The sequence below is a fragment of the Anolis sagrei genome, chromosome 2 (assembly GCF_037176765.1).
Source record: "Anolis sagrei isolate rAnoSag1 chromosome 2, rAnoSag1.mat, whole genome shotgun sequence".
NCBI lineage: Eukaryota > Metazoa > Chordata > Lepidosauria > Squamata > Dactyloidae > Anolis > Anolis sagrei.
In genome coordinates, this window is record NC_090022.1 from 186,092,317 (window position 1) to 186,115,631 (window position 23,315).

General features: G+C 38.7%; 1 protein-coding gene across 1 annotated transcript in view; it reads right to left on the minus strand.

Annotated features, from left to right (window-relative positions):
* DCTN2 (dynactin subunit 2) overlaps positions 1–23,315 on the minus strand; it is a 53,905-nt gene that overhangs the window by 29,579 nt on the left and 1,011 nt on the right. Inside the window, exon 2 of the mRNA XM_060762981.2 lies at positions 19,438–19,506. Coding sequence (XP_060618964.2) covers positions 19,438–19,506 — 69 coding nt within the window. The remainder of the gene's footprint in view (positions 1–19,437; positions 19,507–23,315) is intronic.

Genomic DNA, 23,315 nt, shown 5'->3' on the forward strand with positions numbered 1-23,315 from the left:
GAAAAAGCTGTAAATGAGGTACAGAAATGCCACTGTTAATAGAGCTGGATCAGAAACCCTGGTAGCCTTCGCGATGACATGACATTAAAAAGGCAACATTAAAACATGCACAAATGCTTTCACCATAACAACATATAACCCCAACAGTAATGCACTATGACACTGTCAAGTCATATTATAGACAGAGCTAAATTTGGAAAATGAGAGTAGAGAAATCAAAATTCAAAGTAGTATTCTCTATCTTTCATCTGAAGTGGTGCATTTCATTTTATCAACTTAGAACTCTCCCACCTCCTGCACTTGCACTTGTCGGCTAGGCCTACTGGTGAGGAGCTAGAGATCTTCATATCCATCCAGCCATGCTCCTGGAGTCATGCATCCTCTACTAGCCAGGACCAGGAGGAATGTACCATTAAACTTGCGTGTGTATGTGATTGAGTGTCACATAGTACATGGTGAGCTAGGCGTAGTGTTTATTTATTTATTTACTTTGCTTGTATACCGCAGTTTCTCAGCCCGTAGGCGACTCAACGCGGTTCACAACAAGAGCAAAAATTCAATCCGAACAACATACAATTTTAAAAACAGTTAACAGCGTAATATACAGAGTAATGACATATCAATAAACAACACATTAACGTTTCGTAACTAGAATCGTGATCCAATTCGTCATCCATAATTCCGTTTTCCTATATTCATCGTATTCATTGCACTGTTTATCCGAACGCCTGTTCAAATAGCCAGGTTTTTTGTTTCCTTCGAAACACCATTAACGAGGGAGCTGATCTGATGTCCATGGGAAGGGGCCACCACTGAGAAGGCCCTGTCCCTCGTCCCCGCCAGCCGTGCCTGTGATGCAGGCGGGATCGAGAGCAGGGCCTCCCCAGAAGATCTTAAAGTCCTGGTGGGTTCATAGGCGGGGATACGTTCGGATAGGTAGCTTGGGCCAGAACCGTTTAGGGCTTTATAGGCCAACGCCAGCACTTTGAATTGAGCCCGGTAGCAAATCGGCAGCCAGTGGAGCTGGTGCAGCAGAGGAGTTGTATGCTCCCTGCGCTCCGCTCCTGTTAGTATCATGGCTGCCATAATGTTCCCCTGCCTGAATTGGAACATTTATTTTCCCTAACCTCTACCTCCAAAAGCCCAGACATATTTTTAGCCAGTACAGTATACCTGCAAAGCAAAGCTTGAAAATATGTAAGTAATCATCCAGCATTGTAGGGGCTACTTTGGCACTGAATTGGAATACACAAAGCTATGCCAGTGCCGATGATCTAAAATCAGGACAGTAAATAAAGAGCAACACTCAAAAAACTGGGGAATTCCAGACAAGAATCAATCAGGGCCAACTAACACCTCCCAACAAAGGATCCCCCAGGCAGAAACCAGCCAGGATTTGAAGCTGCAAGGCTATAAAATGCTTATCAAGGTGGCCACCTGCAACATTCACACTTGCCTCAAGCAGGCAAGAGTTCTTTCTCCCACCCTGGACACTCCACATATATATAAACCTCACTTGCCTAGTTTCCAACAAGCCTCACCTCTGAGGATGCCTGCCATAGATGTGGGTGTAATGTCAGAAGAGAACGCTTCTGGAACATGGCTGTACAGCCTGGAAAACTGACAGCAACCCAATCTATTATCTCTCAAACAGGACTCTTAACACTTAATAGTGCTGTCACATCACCAGATCTAAAACCAGCACACAGTACAACATAGATTAATGTGATTTCATGCTGGTTTTTGGTGTTTTAATTTTTTTCTCAAGCAGAAACATAACTCTTGCCTCCTGACACGTGGTTATGTTTTGTTTTGTTTTGCCTATGAAAGGTTAGCAGCACAAAGACAGCTCCTCCATTCACTTGGTCCTCTGCAAAACAATCCAATTTTACAATAGGTTCCGTGTCAGCTAAGGAGGTAGGAGATGGTAAATACTTTCTTTTTTTTACTGTTGGTTGCTAAGGGGTGTTAGCATGCAGGTATAATAACTAAAACATGCCTGTGTTTTTGGGGTGGGGGGTTGGGATTCCTCATAATCCAGAATTTTATATAATCCTTGGTTATCACTATATGCAATCTGTATTGTTAATGACCTAGATTGACCAAAGGTCTGACTCAGAATAAGGCAACTTCCAATGTTCCCAAGAAATAATCAAAACTCCCGAAGTTCACCTGAGAAAATTCACTCAACTTCACTAATTCATGCTTTTGAGCCCACCTGGGAAACACCTGGCTTATCAAACAGAATTTGGCAGTCCCCTTGAAGCACTGCTTCATACAATGATACTTTTGCGTGTATCCGTCAAGTAACGTTTGGATTCCAATGGTGAAACAAACCTTGCTGATTTATTTACAGCATTTATGGGCCACATTATAAGAAGTTATCTTGGAGTCACAGGATGCTATTTAAAGTATGTACTATTTAGAATTCAGCAACAAAATAAACATGTCAGAGACTAAGACCAGCTTAAACATTATTAAAAGACCAAAGAACTAAGCAGACAAAAAGCGGGGATGCTCAAAACCAGCTCTCCACAACCTTCCTGCATAAAATAAAACAGAATGTCAGGTTAACATGAAATATACAGAACACCCATTGTTTTTCTATATAAAGAGAGGCATTCACACATGCTTTCAGCAATGATATTGTCTGGGTGGAAATTTATTCATAGGTAAAAAAATAGGTAATAAACCCTCAAGGTATTAGACCAGTGTTTCTCAAACTCTGCTCCTCCAGAGGTTTTGGACTTCAGTTCCCACAATTCCTAACAGCTGGTAAGTTAACTGGGATTTCTGGGAGCTGAAGTCCAAAAATAGATCTCTTGTATGTATAAATTGGCCTTTATATAGATTTTTCAGGGAATTTTATATGGGAATGCAATTGATTTCAGGATAAGTGCAATGTGACTTATCAATTGTGAAAGAGTCGCAGTCCTTTGATAGAGCATGAACTTTGTTTGTAGAAGGTCCCAGATTCAATGCCTGGCACATTTATCTCTTTATTGTTCATTCATGGACTAGCCCACACCAGAGCTCCCTGTTGGCTGTCACCATCCCCAGCTCCTTCAAGGTCAATCCAGTCACTTCAAGGATGCCATCCATCTTGCCCTTGGTTGGCCCCTCTTCCTTTTTTCCTTCCATTTTCCCCAGCATAATTGTCTTCTCTCAGCTTTCCTTTCTTCTCATGATGAGGCCAAAGTACTTCATCCTTGCCTCTACTATCCTTCCTTCCAATGAGCAGTCGGGCTTTATTTCCTGAAGTATGAACTGGTTGGATCTTCTGGCGGTCCAAGGCACTCTCAGAACTTTCCTCCAACACCACAGTTCAAAAGCATTCATCTCTACGACTCTAAAAAGTGATTCCCAAATTCTGACCTTCTAGGTGTTTTGGACTTCAGTTCCCATAATCCCTGTTCACTGGTGAAGATGGTTGAGACTTCTAGAAGTTGAAGTCCAAAACACCTGGATGGCTAGCATTTGGGAGTCATTATTCTAGAGCAGGCCAGCACAACATGCAGCCTTCAGGGGGTTTGGACTTCAGCTCCAAGAATTGCTGACCACTGGATAAACTAGCTACAGCTTCTGAGAGTTGAAGCCCCAAATATCTGCCACAGACTGTACAAGCCTGCTCTGGAGAGAAGCTGACTGTAGACACCTTGGGAACACTGTAGAGATGGTGAAGAAATAAATTCAAGAACCACATCCAGTAATTAGACTACAAAACAATAAGCAGAACAGGGATCATTCAGACATTCCTGACTTTAGAAATGAACAGAATGTCTCACTACTCCACCAACACGTTTGTTTTATATTTTAGCATTCCCTCACGTCAAGGCATTGATATACAAACGACATCACAGACAAACAACCATGACATGCTAATTGGCTACAACACTCTCTCCTCCTATATATATTACAGGCAAACTAGCTGACTGCCCCAGTGTTGCTCGTTTTTATAAGTTGTAGACACACATTTCCCCTAAGGGTACCTGACACTTATATTTATAATACCATTCAGGACAACACAAAACAATCAGGCCTCAAAAGAAACCTCAGAATGTTTCTTAGTAATTGGGTCCTACAGCAAGAATGCTACTGGGTTTATAGAAGGCATTAGTCATTTGAAAGATGAGAAAAGTTGCTTGATACTGCACAACTGTTATATATTTTCCCCTATTTCTTCAACTACATGCCTGGAACCCAAAGATAATAAAGAACAGCAATGCTTCTGTGCCAAAATAGCTTGCAGCTTCAGGTTCTGAGCATCACCATAGAGAACTGATAATGGAAATGCTGATGGGCTTCTCTTGGCAGTGACAGGCATTTTTCCATGCAAGGGACCAATTAATATATATCCAAGATACTCGTTTAACGTGGAGGATAATATTATCATATTTTGCCTAACAGTGAGGTGGAATCTCCTTCTCTGGGGGTTCCTAAATAGAAGTTATTTAGGAATGCTTTAAGTGTGTATTTCTGCATGGCAGAAAGGGATTGGGTTTGACGGGCCTGGTGATGTCTTTCAATTCTTTGACTGTAATCAATGGAAGGGATTGAAAATACAGTACAACACTATCTATAGGTTTGTTATCCATAGTTTTGCTTCCTCTCTCCCTCCTACAGGAAGAGCAATTTGACTCTAGGGCAGTGGTTCCCAACCTGTGGGTCCCCAGATATTTTGGCCTTCAACTCTCAGAAATCCTAACATCTGGTAAACTGGATTTCTGGAAATTGTCAGCTAAAACACCTGGGGACCCACAGGTTGAGAACCACTGCTCTAGGGCCTCCAGTGTGATTCTAGCATACATTTCCAGTCCAGGTACAGGTTAAGCACCCCTCATCTGGAATTCTGAAATCCAAAATACCTCAAAATCCAAAACTGTCCAGATATGGCTGAGATAATGACACCCTTAATTTCTGATGGTTCTGTGTACACAAACTTTATTTCATGTAGAAAAGTATTAAAATAATTGTGTATAAAATTATCAAACTATGAATTTAAGATGCATATGTAGCATAAATGAATTCTGTTTTTAGACTAGGGTCCCATCTCCTAGATATCGTATTGCGTAAATGCAAAATTCCAAAAATTAAAAATACCCAAAACATTTCTGATCTCAAGCATTTCAGATAAGAGATATTGAACCCGTACAGTCAAACTATAGGGTTCATTACTATCCATTTCATGTATGCATGAGGGATCTTGGAGTGTATCCCCCATAAATACAGAGGCTGTACTATAAGCCTTTTGGGGCAAGGGAAAATAAAACTTACAGAATTCTTGGGGATTCTGGAAGCTTCAGTTTTTAAAAGTGCATTTTTGGAGCTCAGATAAATGCATAATAGTAATGATGGACATCAGTGGGACTATCCTTGTCCCCATGATGGAAAGCATAAGCAGCAGGGTGTCATTAAACTCACAACTTCTTTTTGAAAAGGAAGCTGATTGCCAAATGTGGGGAGACAAAATTATAGTCAAGGTAGGACTCTAGTCTGATCAGTATAGCTTTCTGATATATTCACGCACCTTGTTACTTGTTCAAGTAACAGGGCTGATTCAAATCAGATTTTTACTCACTGAAATTGTAGCAAACTAAATTGAAGAATGACACGGAGAAATTCCTACTTACTAAAGGGATATTTGGCGTCTTAGTTACTCAAGTTTGGTAATAATTGAGCTTCATTTGTCCTCAAGTTGGCATTAAAAGTTTTTCAGGAATTTATTTTTTTGTCGTGTCAGGAGCGACTTGAGAAACTGCATGACTAATTTCAACATTTTCACTTTAAAACTGGCTTATTAAATTGTCTATCCTGCGTAATGTTACTGAATGAATTCAAGGCAGTGTAAAAAAGTTGGATAATTACTTCTTAATTGAGAAAACTGGTTTTGCACAAAGGCTCCTTTCCTAGAAAGAGTTGCTTTCATTGAGATAAAATACAGTTTCCCATTAAACACAAGTAAGTTGTATTATTGAGAAGGCCCAATATTTGATCTGGAAATACCCGTTGAGGTTGTAAATAGCAGTGAACTTGACTTTTTTTTTGCCATCCCAGCCCCATACGACAAAGGTTTATTTAGGTCTCGTGTATACAGTATATCGTGTTTATTTTAATATTTTGATAAATGTTTTTTAATGTTTATGTATTGTATGTGAATTTGTGTCCCGGCATTGAATGTTTGCCGTTTATATGCTGTGCTCCGCCCTGAGTCCCCTTTGGGGTGAGAAGGGCGGAATATAAATGAGTTAAATAAATAAATAATACTATCTCGATGGGAGCACCAAACCCATTGCCTAGATTTCTTCTCCTTCTTGGGTTTATCTCCACAATCCACATCTAATAAGGCTGCTGCCTTTTTTGTCTAAGGCCCCTTCTACACTACCTTCTACACTATGATATCAAAGCAGGAAATCCACATTATCTGATTTGAACTGGATTATTTTAATCTACCCTGTCATATAATCCTGTTCAAAGCAGATAATGTAGATTTCATTCAGCTGTGCAGAAGGGGCCTAAGTAGTAAGCAGTGTGTTCTATCTTTATCTGTTGAAACAGGCTTGCTATGCCCCTTTCAAAGGATTCCTAGTGACAACTTGGAGCTTCCTAAAACAAACATATCAGAGTTTGTTTCATGGAAAATCCAGAGAATGTTATCAAACCACCATAGGCTAGTGTTCCTCTATTATTCTGCCATCTTTCAGATGTGATCTGGAGCAATCTGTTTTACATTTTAAACAAACATTTGGTTTGGCACAAACAATTAAAACAGCATTGGATATTTCTTTCAATGCTCTGTGTTTTTAATTTGAAGTTTCCCATTTGTTGGTCTTGACCATTGTATTGCTTCCTGTTATTCACAGCCAGAGGATTGATAATGATCAGATTCCCTGAATTAATACTGGAATGAGGGAACATTTTCCTTTTAATAGTCTAAATAAAAGAAAGCTCTACTTCACCACAGAGTAACACAATAATAATAATAATAATAATAATAATAACTACTACTACTACTACTACTTTATTTTTATACCCCGCCAACCATCTCCCTTAGGGGACTCGGGCCGCTTACAAGGGACACGCCCAAGATTACAATTAAAACACACATGTAAAACACTTTTAACCAATTAAAACATCAGATAAAACAAATTACAACACAATTGAAAGCAATATAAAAACAATACGGCCGAAAGAAACATAGCTGAGATACGGATTCAATGAGTGCAATACATTTTTACATTTTTAATATGCTACATCAGCTCCTCAAGAATGTGAAGAATCCAGCCAGTCACACCCAAATAACAGTACACTTGGACATAAACCCAGTTGCTAGAACCAACTTCTGAAGCAAGTAGAATGTGGCAAGTCAGCCCTTGCATCTGCTCCTCTGTTCAGTGATTCCAAGCTAGCTGGTACTATAAACTGGATACTACTTTGTCCAGCTACAGCAGAAATGCTAGATCAATGAGAACTTGGAAAGCCAACATTTAAATCCTACTGATTTAGTAAATCTACTTTGACTGGAATTAGCATATGGCTACGGACTAAAACTTAAACATTACATAACTGTTTCAAATGTGTTGGATTACGGCTTAAATGCAAACTTCTACAGAACCCCCACATCTACTTGTGTAGAGCTTTACACAGTTATTACATCTGGGGCAGTTTTCCACAAAAACAGAAAGAATAAGAGACTAAGGGCCCTTCCACACAACAATATAACCCAGAACATCAAGGCAGATAATCCACCATATCTGCTTTGAACTGGGTTATCTGTGTCCACACTGCCATTTAATGCAGTTCAATGTGGAATTTATACAGTTGTGTGGAAGAGGCCAAAGGAGGCATTATGGAGCTATGGGGCTGCAGATAAAGGTGATTCTACAAGAAAGAAATCACAGGGCAGAGCCAAGACCAAGTAGACTTGACATTCTGCTGCTTCCTTAATAAACAATCCCCCTTTAAAAAAACATTTTGAATTTTTATTTTTAAATAAACACACATTGTCTTTTCATCATTTACAACTAGAGTTCTCCACACTGCCAATGTCATTTTAATTCAGAGACAGAAAGAAGACCCTGATTTTTCATGCTTGATTATAGCATCTTCAATGTATGTGAATGTGCGAGAACAATTACATCACTTTTAAGAGTCACTAAGTATAGGTTTAGTCAAAATGTTTGGAGCAAAATTTAGTTAGAATGCTTGTTGTTAGATTAGACTTGAGAGAAATATACTTTTTAGGTCTTTTTTGAAAAATCATTTATTTGATTTTTAATTTTTTTAAATCACTGGTTTTTATCCATCCTTGTTAAGGATAAAAAAATAGCGGATACCTTAAGAATAAAAATGGTGCACTGTTGCTGGGGGTTTAAAAACTGCAGAAAAATGTGTTGTTGTAAACAATTACTAGCTTATAAAGCTTTATAATTACCATCAAGTGACTGTCAAAAAAGTCATCTCCTCCCTATTCAAACTCCTAGCTTTGTGAGAATAAAATATTTCATGCGACCAGCCTGTATAGTTATTCAACACAGACTCCTGCTGACCTACTTTCAACAGAGTGACGGTACCATTTACATGACGAAACCTTCATGCCATCACCAATCCAAGACAGGTGCCCGCTCCCAATTTTTCATCTGGACATCTTTCGTGTCAGTCTCTTTAAATCTTCTTTAAACCTACTTCTGTCTCTAGAACAGCCTTCTTCCTCTCCCACTGCAGAGATATTTTGAGCTTTTAAGCAAAAAGGTGTAATTTAGTCTCCCTCATTTGTTTTCATGATGAGCAATGACAGATTAAAAGGGTAAGGTCACCCATTTAGAGTCACATAAACAATTCAACCTGCTAATACAGAGCTTTCCAAACTGTGTGCAGGCTAAGCATGTGGCACGAACATAGAGGGAAATGACAAAAATCTTGGAAATGTGTGCTATCTTTACAAATCTTATATTTCAAAAATACAAATGAAAAGTTTTCATGAGATATGTTGTGTCCCCATTCATTTTGTTATTACAATTTATGTATGTCTGTATCTCTTATAAGGGGTTGGTTAAAGCTCCAATTTGCTAGTAAAACTCAATGTGTCACAAAATGATGCATGTCTAAAAAGTGTGTCACTAACATGAAATATTTGGAAAGTTCTGTGCTGGTGTGTAAACAAGCAGGGCCTCAGCTGTGTTATGCTGGATCAGCACTGCGCTATATCCCAGGATCTGATCCCAGATTATCTGCTCTGAACTGGATTATATGAGTCTACACTGCCAGATCATCTAGAATAAGCAGATAACCAGGGATCAAATCCTGGGATATAGGGAAGTATAACCAGCCTTAGACTGTATCAGGCAAGTGGAGCAAATGAGATTAACTAACCTTTGATGTCCTGTGTGAAAGCAGAGCCAGTCCATGATGTTTCACTGCATGGGGCAGAGCAACAACCTGGCCCATTCAGATTGCAATTTCCATCAGTCCCAGCCAGTACAGAAAAACACAATTGTGGGAAGATCTCTTTTATCTTTACTCCCTCCATTTCCCTTCCATTTTGAGTCTAGCCTCTTAGGACTTCTTCAAAGAATAACTCAAGGGATCACTCTCTACCCAGACAGCACCAAGAGAGAAGCCAGCAGGGGGTTTACAAGTCTGAGTGTGTCTTTAGAGACAAACATTCCTTGCAATTATTATGCTGGGAAGGAAACCAGGCCCAAATGTTTCTTTCTAGTTTTGTCATGATGTTGAAAAACTTTCAAAACATATACGCCCATGTTTGTGACCTGAAATAAGCCAGTCCAGACAATAGGTTTAGTATTTCATCTGCTGCTTGTTAAGGCCAGGTCTGGTGTGAAAGGAAAAGACCATTCCTCCCAGCTAGGTATTTACACACACACACACACACACACAAAAGAATTAGAGGTACATCCAGTATTTAGAATGGAATGGACAAACAGGTAAAGGGAACTGAATCTTTCACCAGCTCATGGGTTGTATCTCCCCAAGACATCTCTCTCATCAGCTGAATATTAATACTAGAATTGAATTCAGTTAAGAGAGGAAGTTACATGGAGAACCATTATAACATGAAATAAAAGATAGCTACAGAAAAGGTTCAGATCACCAGTGATATGCATTTCCTCTTTTTTTAAAAATGGATCTTGTAATTGGAGCAGATTCAGATTTACATAAACAGAACAGATCATTTGGTATCTAACATGGTTCTGGGAAACTAACTTTGCATCAGAACCATCATGCCGAGACCTAGAAGCAATGAAAGGCCCTTGCTCCAGACTGACCCTGCCTTGGAGGGGAAAAAAAGAAAAGATTACCACACCTTTGTGTCATGCCTTAAATTAGAATGTAAATCTGAGTCTTTTTACTTGTACAACACCGTGTGCAGTGATAATGCTATATGAATAAATGTCAGTAGTAATAACCAGTGGTAAGGATTTTTACAGCCTGATGATGTGGATAAGAACTTGGGAGAGATGAAGGCAACCACCTGTTCTCTGCAACCTTGCCTTTTCTGGTTAATCAAGCAGGCCGGGGGGGGGGGGGGGGGGACGACGGAGGACGGACGACTGGAAGAATGGGTGAAGAATGGGTGAAGGTATTCACCCATGGTGCCTCCTTGGCACAAAGCATAATACCAATTAGTTTCAAGGAGGCAGTAAGCAGACCTCTATTAAAAGAAACCAGCACTTGACCTCGCTCAATTGGTCAACTATCAGTCAGTTTAAAATCTCCCTTTTTTGGGCAAGGCTCTGGAGAAGCTAGTGGCCTCTCAGCTTCAAAGTTTCTTGGATTAAACAGATTATCTATATCCATTTCAATCTGGTTTCAACCTGTGCAACTGCCTTCTCAAGGAGATCAAAATGGTCCCCTCTTTTTTATGCACTCAAGCATATAGTGAGGAGGAGATACAGAATTCGTAGTACGGACACAGATTGGAACGGGTATGATACTTGGCTAGGCTGGCTTTTTAACTATGATAAGGTAATGTGTTCTTAGTTGCTTAATTTTAACTTCATGCCATATAATGCTTGTTGTTGTAAATTAATTTATTAGTGATTTTTGTTTGAATTATTTTACTGTTATTGTCTTTGTTACGGGCATTTAATGTTTGCCTTTGTTTGTTGGTAACCGCTCTGAGTTCCAAAGGAGAGATGCGTTGGGATATAAATAAAGTATTATTATTATTATTATTATATTATTATAAGATGTATGGCAAATAATGAAGGATACTAATCGCTATAGTTCAACGACACCAAGAGGATCATTCATTCTCCATGTCAGATGGCAAATCTAAGAGAAAACCTATGCCTTTCTTTGCAGCTCACCTATACAGGTATTTTATTCCTATCCGCCTGTGTGATTGTCCTTTAAAATGGCAGCTGCCTTGTCCTCTTTTTGAAATATGAAGCAACTCTTTTTGAGTTTTCCATGTATTTTTTCAATCTACAAAAATAAAATAGAAAGCCTGCATCACTAAAATCCCTCACTTCTGTGGCAAAGTACAATTTGCGTTTAGATGAGGTCATGCATGCATAATCACTAGTTGCATGCTCCTTCTGTATTCTCACAAAAAAATCAGGGGAGGTGTATGTACAAGAATTATTTGAAACCCACTTCAATGGGCAGAAAGGGATCCATCTTTCAAGAATGAGAAACTTGTACACACACTTGCCAATATACACACATATGCACGCACACATGAATCTCTTACCAGGCCATGCTGTTATTATGGGGTGTAAACTCTAATCCAATACTAGATTTAGAGTAGTAGTATCAATCCATAACAGGCAAATGTGATTATGTTTTTTAAAAGATCAAGGTTAATTATACTGTTATGCAAATTATGTTGACTGTACTATTTAAATTCACTACATCTGTAGAGCTTCCAGTGCAGAATATCTGCATCCCAACCATAAGGAAAGGATTAACATATTTCAAATCCTCACTATCGAATGTTTAGATTAACAGGTGGCAAGATATTTTTCTAAAACAACATAAAAGAAATGATGTTGTGACTATTTTTTTTCCAGGACATTTCATAAAATGTGGATTTTTTTTAAATCCTCATGCTCCCCTTTACTATGAGACTTAATGTATCTCATGCAATTTCTGTCAGCAGGACAGCATGCATAGAAAGACTACACATCTTCTGTACAACCCACAACAAAGCTTTTAAGGGCATACATTGGTTTATGGGGTGTCATTGTCATTGGTGGGAGCTGAATAACCAACTATTCACCTCAATGGAAAGCTTGAGGGACCCATGGATGAAATAACTGGTGTAAAATGCAAGATATAAACTCCAATTCGCACTACAATATGAACAGCTATCACACCTAAAATTAACCTGCATGGTAAACATTTTGGCAGACTGCAGAAGGAACAACTGAAGAGAGACATGTTGATGGAAATTCTTCAATTAGGAATGGAACATGATCACAATACTAAAAGGCAGAGTCATCCTTCAATGTGAGCCAGCAGCAAAACCAGAACAGACAAAAGGAAGCACTTCATGCATTTTTAAAAAAATGCACATGAGCATCTGTTAGTCCAATTTTCTGCACTGAACACAGAAATACTGCAGAATTAAGGAAGAGGTTTCAAAGCAGTCCTGAGACACAGGAAAAGCCACTGCCTTTATTTTTTTTAAGGATTAGAAAAAATAACAGGGGAACAGATTTATTAAGGGATACATGAAGCATAATAACTAGATGGAAATGCCATATCCAGGGATAGCATATTGCTGAACTCCAGATGTTAGGGAAACAGGATCAGGCTGATGACTTCATGTTCGGCTTTAAAGCTTCCCAGAAGCATATGGTCAGCTACTGCAGGAAACAGTAACTCCCACCAGATAAATATGAACCTTGGAGCCAATCCAACTGGTACTTTAATTAAACATACCTGCTTTGATTCAACATAGCTATAATTGCATGTCACAATAAACCATAGTTCTCTCATAACAGGACAAATCTTGTGGAGCCTTGGGAATGCAACTCTCCTTCTCTTGCAGCCACATGGTGAAGATTAGAATATCTCCTCTGTTTTTAAAAAAATTACCAGCAGTTTAATGCTGCCTTCGAAATTTATAGTAAAATCAGCTAATTTAATCTGTGATTTGTTGAAGCAAGTTTACTTCGTAACACATGGTTTGAAGTTTGCACAGTTAAAATAAACTACAGTTAAGATTAATCATAGCTTGGCATAATGAGTTATAGTAGTTGCAATTACAAAAATAAATAAATAAATAAATAAACCAAGCAGAAACGTCCAGATTCCTTCCATCTATGTTGGAGTAGTATGTGTGAGTCCAAAGCTTACCTAGATTTGTTTCTATTATGATGAACCATAGTTTACTGTAACATTTCAATACAGGCAGTCTTCAAGTTATGAACAAGATCAGTTTTGTAGGTTTGTTGTTAAGCTGAATTTGTATGCAAGCTGGAACAGTACATTTTAAAAGTGTAACCCGAGATAGCACAGGGAAGGATTAACACCCCTATGGCGTTTGTTTTACTGTCTCTACCCATGTTCAGAAGATTCCCCCTCGCTTTCTGAACCTGTGATAATCAGATTTTGAAAAAATTAGCTTGTATAATCAACGGTTGGCGATAAAGCTTCAGTGGAGTAACCGTTTCCCCATGATAACCCTTTCAGGAGTGAATGTCCCTTCCTGCGGGAAGATTTTTCTCGTTTCATGTTATCTCACCCCCATTCTTAACTATGAGTCATTAGAAAGTCGGATGTTTGTAACTTGGGAACTGCCTGTACATATTTACAGGAGTTACAGGGAAAAGAATCTTACCCAATGCCACTATAAGTAAAGTTGTCAAGATCAAGTCCATATAGAGCACCTATTCTCAACTTAGTGCTCCCCAAATATGGTGGATGGAAGTCCTGCTATCATCAGGCATCGGGACCAATGAACATACTGGATGGAATATGTCAAAGGTTAACTGTGAATGCTTTAAAGGTCTCATGTTCTCCAGTCTCTGCATTTTTATGCTGCATTAATAGCATTTCTCCAGATAAATACAAGACATATTTTTTCATCCTTAAAAAATATCCCACTCTTCCTATAGGAGCTTAGAATAGCAGGACAATTCAATTTGACCCAACAAGACTCATGGGAGCCCCAAGGATGGCAAATTATATTCTCAGCATAGTTATTCTAATCTAATGCCACTAACGATATCCATAATGACAATATGTTGTCTGGGCTTATGCTCACAGTCATTGGAGATACAGAAATGGTGAGGAGAAGTACTTACGTAACTGCACATTTAGATCCTAGATTATTATAACCAATTATGTGCACTCACTGTCATATTCATAAAATTATTTTTGACACATTACTTTAGATTGGAGCAAATGGGCTTGGAGCAAATGCCTGTGACTAGCTGGCAGCAATATGCGAATAAACATATGTGGGTTTTGCAAGAGGCGACCACATACTCAAAAGACAACTTGAACAGAGCTGTACAAAAAGCAAAAACAAAGCAGGCCCCTTGATTCCAAGCATGAACTTAAAAGACTTTTCCTGAGACTCTAACCAGGAGTTTCGTGTCCATTGTAGCAAGCATGACTACGTAGACTGGGGAATTCTGAGAGTTGAAGTACCAAACAACAACAGCAACAACAAAAACCCAACTCTTTGGAGATCTGATGTCTGATCAATAATAATGATGATGACGATGATACACATCCATGTATAAATCATAGATTCATACATACAGAAGGAATTTGTGTATTTCCATGGTAATCATCAGGAAAGCAAGAAAGACCAAATTCCCAAACTAAACTTGGGAAAAGAACTGTCTAGAGTTTGGGATGGGTAAATACTCTAAAGACACAGATCCCGTCTGGTTTTGGAAGCTCATCAGGGTTAGCCATGGTCAACATAATACTGTAGGCTATATTCCAGAGAAAGGAATTGTCAAAACTACCTCTGAGAATACCTAAGATACCTAATGAAATTCACAGAGTCCCTGCAAATTGGCAAGTGACTTGTAAGCACAAGACACAAAAAGGACAGAATGGTTTGACAGGGTCAATTTTAAGTCAAGCTAAAAATTTATCCATCACAAATATGAAATATGCTGTTTGTTGACTTAAAGGTAAGGTAAAGGTAGTCCCCTGACATTAAGTCCAGTCATGTCTGACTCTGGGGTGTGGTGCTCATCTCCATTTCTAAGCAAAGAGCCAGCGTTGTCCGTAGACATCTCCAAGGTCATGTGGCCGGTATGACTGCATGGAGCACCGTTACCTTCCCGCCGGAGCGGTACCTATTGATCTACTCACATTTGGATGTTTTCGAACTGCTAGGTTGGCAGAAGCTAGGGCTGACAGCGGTAGCTCACGCCGCTCCCCGGAATCGAACCTGTGACCTTTCGATCAACAAGCTCAGCAGCTCAGTGCTTTAACCCACTGCGCCACCGGGGGCTCCCTATTTGTTGACTTACAATTCTGAATACTGTACACCTAAACATAAGTAAGATTTCACTTGACAATCATATTAGTGAACAGTTAAGTCCAGGGGCAACTTGAAGGCACATACATACGTTTTTATTAATCATCTTGATACATTTCTTAAAAAAAACAAAATTACTGAGTCATTCTGTAGCCTTGCTTTCAGCTAACTGATCCATATCTCAAGTAGTTGGAAAGCCAGTGCCAGAAATGACTGAAAATTCCATCTGAAAGAAGGAAAGACGAGATGTGCTTGCTTGGGAGAAAACCACTTTTCCTTTTCAAACAGAACAAAAACCTCATACGTCAGTTTAAGAAGCACATTGTCTCTTCACCTTAGGAAAATATGTGTGCATCTTCTTTGAATCCTAGTCTAAGGATGATGAAACATCTATAATCACTAGTTATCATAGTAGTATCCTGCTTTCATGCCCAAAGAGAAAAAAGGGGCACACCCAAGATTGCATGGTTTTCTCCTTACCAAATTATTGTGAGGTAGAAATCATGTCTGATAATAAGTAAGATCAGCCAGGTTAGTACTTGGATGAGAGACTGCCAATGAATACCATGGATTATAAGATTTATACCACAGGAAGAAACTGGCAAAACTGATAATGTCTTGTTTCAGAAAATCCTATTAAATTTGTGGAGTCAATTTAAATTGACATTCAACTAAAGGAACAGACCTACACACACATACACACACACACACACACACACACACACAACAGGGAACCATGGAAGACAGTTATATGACCAAGGTCAACCAATGATCTCCATGGCTCCATATGGAATGGATAAAAAAGTGATGAAGTCAATGTTCATACTGTATAGAGACTAAGAAAATTGTGTTCATGGTTAAAGATAAAGAGGAAAATGTCATATGGGTATGGGGTAGAGGGGAGAAAGGAAAAAGTGAAAACAATAATAACGTTCTGGAGAGATGAATAGACAATACAGGACAGTGAGAACTAGGAAGAAGGTGCCATGCTATATTACATAAAATGTGTATCTGTAACAGCTGTTCATTATCTACTCAGAGACTGCTCTATTATACATTTAATAAAATTATTTTAATATAACAAACCTTCTAATGGCAAATTGTATGTCTATATTTCTTAGTAGAGGAATCCTGCAGGTTCAGCTTGTATGTGTTATAGAAAAAATGTGACAAGAGAGGAAAGGTTAAAAAGCCAACTCTTATCACATGGCTTTTTACCTTGAGGGCAGAATCATTTCATGTCCACTGCCAAATGCATAATTCTGCCCTAAAGGTGTGTTCTGCCATCTGACCCTATAACAGAAAACTGGGGATACATCTGTCCCTGCAGATGATGCTGAACTACGGCTCTCATTATTCGTAGTCACTTTAGCCAATGCTGGGAAATGCAATCCATCTTATCAAGACATCCACAAACTCTGCTAGACCACAACACCAAAAGTGCCACACAGACACCCATCAAATGGCATTATTGGCATATTTTCTCCTGAACTCTAAAATTCAGCAGTGTACATTTCCGCACTTGCACACATCCTACTTTTTCAAAGTAACAACTGAAACTATTTTCCTTAAAGCTTTCTGCAAAGCTATCGCATTTTTTCTAGTTCACATTATACTCAGCCAAACAAGTTGCTATAGATCATATGCTATCATGTGACCACTACTAATGCCTGAATTAGATCACAGTTTAAGTTCTCTCATAGCCCATAGTATATATAGGTTCCCTGTGCAATTCTTTCACGCCTTCAAATTGAACAATGATTACTATGGGCAATCATTGTACCCAGTTACTGTAACTTTGAGCTGAAGGAGTCTACCCACTTGTGATTGTATCACTATCAATGTTGTACCCTGGCCTTCTAAAACTGGGACCAGGCAACTGTCACAGTCTTGAATCACTCTTCCTGATGCGCACAAAGTTTTAATGGGAAACACAGGAAGCAGCCTTATCTTGATGAGTCAGACCATTGGTTAATCTAGTCCAATACTGTCTACTCTATTCTGGCCAGCAGCTATGGCTCTCTTTTGATGATTTCACACAGGACTCTTTAGTAGACCTGTCTGGAGGTCTTCATATATATTCATTAGCTTCTAGAATTAGACAAAATCCAATGTGTTTAAGGTGAGATCAATCTATTCTTCCTTGTCCTAGCAATGGGAAACTGTTTCATAATTCAGTAATTTTAAAGAAAGAAGAGTGGAGGGGGAAAATGTGGCAGCAGCTTGAAAATTAAATGGTTTTTATTATATCTATTGTGGATGTGGATATAAACCCACCTCTTCAGATGCAGTACTTTCAGGTGCAGATTTTTATGAGCTCAGATTTACACTATACTGCATCTGAAGAAGTAGGTTTATATTCATGAAGGTTCATGCCAAAATAAAAACAAGTTAATTTTAAAGCCACATGTGGTTTTTGTATTTATCCTTCTGTCTTCCTTCTTTCTATTCTGCAAGAGGCCAACATGGCTGTTTCTTTTAAAGCTGCTTGATATTGAAAAGACTTGGGTATGGGTACAGAAGATGGGGGGGGGGGTTAAGTTACAGCAAGTGGATAGGAAAAGTAAGAAAAAATAAGATGTAGGCAAAAAGGGAGGTAGCTGAATAGCCTTTCACAAAATTTGCAGGTTTGCATAATAGTCTCCTCCTATGTTTAATGATCTTCCTTTTAGCAAGTGAAATTATGTACAAAAATATGAACAATTCCTTGCACATAATGCATAGTATTGATAGCAACTATCCTTCATCATGACTGGAAACACTTTTTCATTTAGTTGATTTGGACTTCATTAGAGACAGCTTGATGTTAAAAAAATTCTCTTGAAAAAACATGTGCATTACCATAGGACTAGTGTTCAGGAAAAGGTTATAATACAATCCTATGCAACATACCCATGGGAACAATACCCTTGGTTTCACCTGCCACATCTGACAAAATATGTCATTTCTAGAAATGATCTATGTATTCCAGGGGGTTCTATGCTATATTTTCTTTGGAAGTTACCATGGGGTCATCATGCTGGCAAATTCCTGGAGAGGATACCTCGGTAGGATTTTTCTGGGTCCTCCAGGAAGACTCCATTATAAGTTCTAATGGAAGTTATTTGTTTTAATAGAGTACACGATTATCAGTGGTTTCCTGTATCCACTGTAAACACATGTCTGGTGTTGCCTGTTCAGTTCTGCAAAGGCTCTAGAGCAGTGGTTCTCAACCTGTGAATCCCCAGATGTTTTGGCCTTCAGCTCCAAGAAATCCAAACAGGTGGTAAGCTGGTTGGGATTTCGGAGTTGTAGGCCAAAACACCTGGGGACCCACAGGTGGAGAACCACTGCTCTAGAACCACAGGCAATGAATGACGGCACAAAATGGGTTTGTTGGGATTTTTTCACCGAAACATTCAAGGCACTCTAACAGGACCTTTGTATTATGAAGATAAAATTATCTAAATTCAATAACACTTTTAATATATAATATACCCACAAGGTCTGCAAACATAGTCAAAGGTAAAATTCTTGAGATGTGGGAATAAGATCAAGTGCAAAAGATTTCAAATCTAATCAAGTCTTCTACCAATTCTTTAACATCTTCACTCAATTTAGAGAAGTATTATCAAAAACAGAATGAGTCCTCCTTGGAATATCTAGACTTTAGAATTATCTTGTGGGATGTAATTAGGAAAGAATGATAGCAGCTCTTGTGAACAGTGTTTTTATATAAATTTCAGCATTTTACGGACAGTTCCTTGGTGTTTTTCAGCTATATTTAGTTTAAGAATGATTCACTACTCCAATTCCTTTTAACAAAGATTTAAGCTACTAAATTCTACCTTTCCCGTGGTCCAGTCTACAAGGAAACATACATTAATTTGGTCAAAGAAAGGTTTTAGAAATGGACTGAGTGATTATCTTATCCATCAAAAATAACTAAAATGCTAATAAATAAGCAGCTGACATTATGACCTTACCGCATCAAATTCCGCTTGATCATCTTCAGGCAGATCGCTTGTTTCATAAACATCCGGCTCATTCCTGGCCTGGAAACACAAAAGTAATCAAATGAAGTCAAAGATTTGGAGTATGAATACAGGTAATCTCCAAGTTATGAATAAGTTAAATTTGTATGCAAGTTGAATTTGTATGCAAGTCGAAACAGGTACATTTTTAAGTGTAACTCCAGCCAAAAATAGATGTATATTCTTTAGCTTTGTGATAGCATGAGGAAGGGTGAACACCCCTGTGGTGCTTGTCTGTGCCCGTTCAGAAGATTTCACCTCACTTTCTGTGACAATCGGATTTTGAAAAATCTGGCTTGTTGTGGAAGCAAAGCTTTGTGAGAAAGCTTCAGTGGAGAAACCTTTTCCCCATGATAACTTTTTCAGGAGTGAATTTCCCTTCCGAGGGGTAGGTTTCTCTCACTTCCTGTTGTTTCACCCCCGTTCTTAACAATGAGCCATTTGTAAGTCAGATGTTCATAATTTGGGGAACTGCCTATAGTAGAGTAGACCTAAAGACAATCTATAGACATGGTATGCCCTCAAACAAGAACCCCAAAATTAATTCTTAACAGTTGACACAACAAAACCAGATAGCAGAAGTTAACAAATCAAAAGTACCATGAGATAAGGATTCATTTGTATGAACAGATCAAATCACATGTCTTTGGACCCGCCTACATAACAATAACACAACAACAACAACAACAACAACAACAACAAGTCCACAACCAATTATTTGCTCTACCAAACATATTGATAACCCATCTGTCTTGTTATGCCTATTCCATCTGACCTAAAATAGATGTTTTCGAATCTTGTAGCTTAACGGAATCCTTCCATCATTGGCACATCTATGATTGCCTGGTATGACGCATTATTTATTCATTTGTTTATTTATTTAATTTATTCCAGCCTTCCTCCTCACAGGGGTTCCAGGATATTGTTTTTAAAATACTTGTATAAAAATTGAAATACATTAAATGATAATTTAGTTTTAAAAACTCACAAGAGTTGAGCAAAATAACACAATTAAAACCTAAAACTGTTTCGACTGTTGCTGGGGAAAATGACGGTCAAGCTGATATTTTTGTAAATCTGTCTTCTATTACTACCCTAGTTACTGAGGAACCCAGTTAGTTCTAAAGGAACTTCCACTGTTCCCCGGAAAAGTCTGAAAGGCACCAGCTTAAACACAATTAGATTATGTGGACGTTTGAGTGAATACATTTAACACATTGTGGACAACCATATAAGCAATTATAATCAGCCCTCCATATCCATGGATTCAGCCAACCACAGCTCAAAAATACTCACCAAAAAAGCAAACCTTGATTTTGCCATTTTATATAAGGGACACCATTTTATAAATAATGGGGCTTGAGCATCCATGAATTTTGGTATCCACTGGGCTCCTGGAACCAAACCCCAATGGATATTCAAGGGAATATTGTACTTATAAAATAGCTTCAAACAGACCCGTAGTGAAAGAGGGTCTACCCTAGCAAACCTTTTGTATTGTTACCCCAATAACCCCATGCATATGAGATATATTGAGCATGGTGATCAGATCATGATATGAATAAACATTACAGTTTAAAAAATGTCCCAGTAAGGCCTTTTCGCAGACCATCATGAGAATTTCAGGGAGGGGGGGCTGAAGCCCCCAAAGCCCCCCCCCCCTCCCCCGGCTACATGCCTGGCTTCAGAGAAATGTGAAAAGCACACAGCGGGCATAAATAACATTGCAGGTACAAATAACCTGATTACTGCAAGTTGATAAATTCTGAGGATTTTGTAGATAGTGAGTACCTTACTTTGTTCATGGTTATCAGGTTGTGAGGCACAGGGCTTTCTGTAAAAGTAAGTTGATTCTATCAGAGATTTAGAGAAACAAAGAACTGTTTGGAAAGAGTGAGTTAAATCCCTCACAAACCTAAATGCCTTGTCATGAAGGAATACACAAACACTCTTACAGTTGGGTGAATGGTAAACCTATCAGAAGTAATATGATCCTACTTTCTGCCTAAGTCAGAAAGAACCACCATCTGAACAAAGCACTGTTAGACAGAAGCCTGCAGTCTAAAAATCCTAATTTTCTCAGAGACAGTATTCCTGCAACAGAAGACACAACAATGTCCAATACACTAACACCCAGATCACAAGCCTACGGAATTGACATCAAAACAAGTATTGTCTCAAAGAAAAAAGTATAAAAAATACCACACTAGGGTAGACAGAGAAGTTCTGTCCATCTCCAGTGTTTCTGCACATTTGAGTATTTATCAAGGAACAAATTGTAATGTCTTGGAAGAAATATGCACAGACTAAAAAGTTGTGAATTCTACCCCTTTCAATCTTTGATGCCTGCCAGTACATCACCCGGGCGCTTCAACTACTCTGAAATCTCTGCCTTAGTTTCATGTGATTCTTTTTTTAAAAAATAATCATTATTACTTCAATGCCTGAAAAATAAAGGTCTTACTTAGATGAGCTAACTCTACAGTATTTATCCATTTAGTCCAGTAGTGTTTACTCTGGCTGGGTGTTGGTTCTCCAAAGACTTTTCTGGTATGGCTCCTTTATCTTTTTAAACATTGATACCAGGAATGAAGCCTGGGACATTCTGCATGCAAACCTTCCCCAAATGCCAAGAGACTACAACAGAATCACAAGCCAAGTGTACAAATGTTGTCAGGGCATATAAGAAAGTCATTCTCAGTCTGATGCATGTGGCTGTCATTGGTTGCCCATATAGCCCCCAAAGTCCCAGATCTCAGATGGCTTGTGATAAGCTATCATGAACACTGCGCACTAGCTACCGGCAGCAGTTTTATAGAGACTCAATAGACTGCTGGAAGTAGCAGAACGAGGGGCAGTGTTTTGTGCATTGATATCAATGGACAATATGCATCTAAATGTAAAATATGTGCATGATTCTGTTCCATCCCCTGCCAACACTAGAAGCAGTCCTCAAATTACTTGAGCTAGCTCTTAGTACAATACCAATGTTTGCCACGCCTGTTTCCAGCAATGGCCATTTCCTTTCACGCGTAACGTGTACAGCAATTTAGCTGTAGCCAAACGACACAGGGAAAATTCTTACCCTTAAGGAAGTAGAGGAAAATTATATAAATCCAATCCCTTGGGGAAATAACTAGTGCTCTACATGCATTTTCTTGTGTGCAAGATCAGCTGCAGCTCTTAACTACTAAGAAAAGCGGAATTCTTATATCCTGAAATACACTCTTTTCTTTACCATTTCATAGAATACTTGAAGACTGCCAAGGTTGTCAATCTCTGAAGTTCATCAGCATTAGACTGGACTCTGGCTCCCCTTAAACCAGGGATGTGGAATGCCCAACTCTCCAGATACTGATGTGCTGCAATATTCTATTGTTTTGCAAAACCAACTATTTTGGGTAAATTGAAATGATTTGCAAGTCACATGTCTAGCTTCATGCTCTACTACATTCAGCTAGGGTCAATAGACTCTTATTTTCCATGTTAAATCTACATAGACATCTCATTGTGCATTCTGTTTGATCCTCCTTACTAATGCAAACCCTCCTTTTAGGTCACCCTGCGAAGTGAAGGGGAATTGGCTTCCTTATTTTGGGTGTGCATCATAAACAGTTTCACTACAAAATTAATAATAACTGATGTTAAAAATCAAACTGTCATTTAGCAAATGAAACTGTCACTTGGTGAATGAAATCAAAGAGCACTGGGGGTGAAAGGAGGAGGAAGTGGTGATCTAAAACATTTCTTTATTTATTTAATGTGTACTGGCATTCACCTTATATAGGATTCGAGCCAGTTTATGAACATAAAATACAATCTCCCTATCT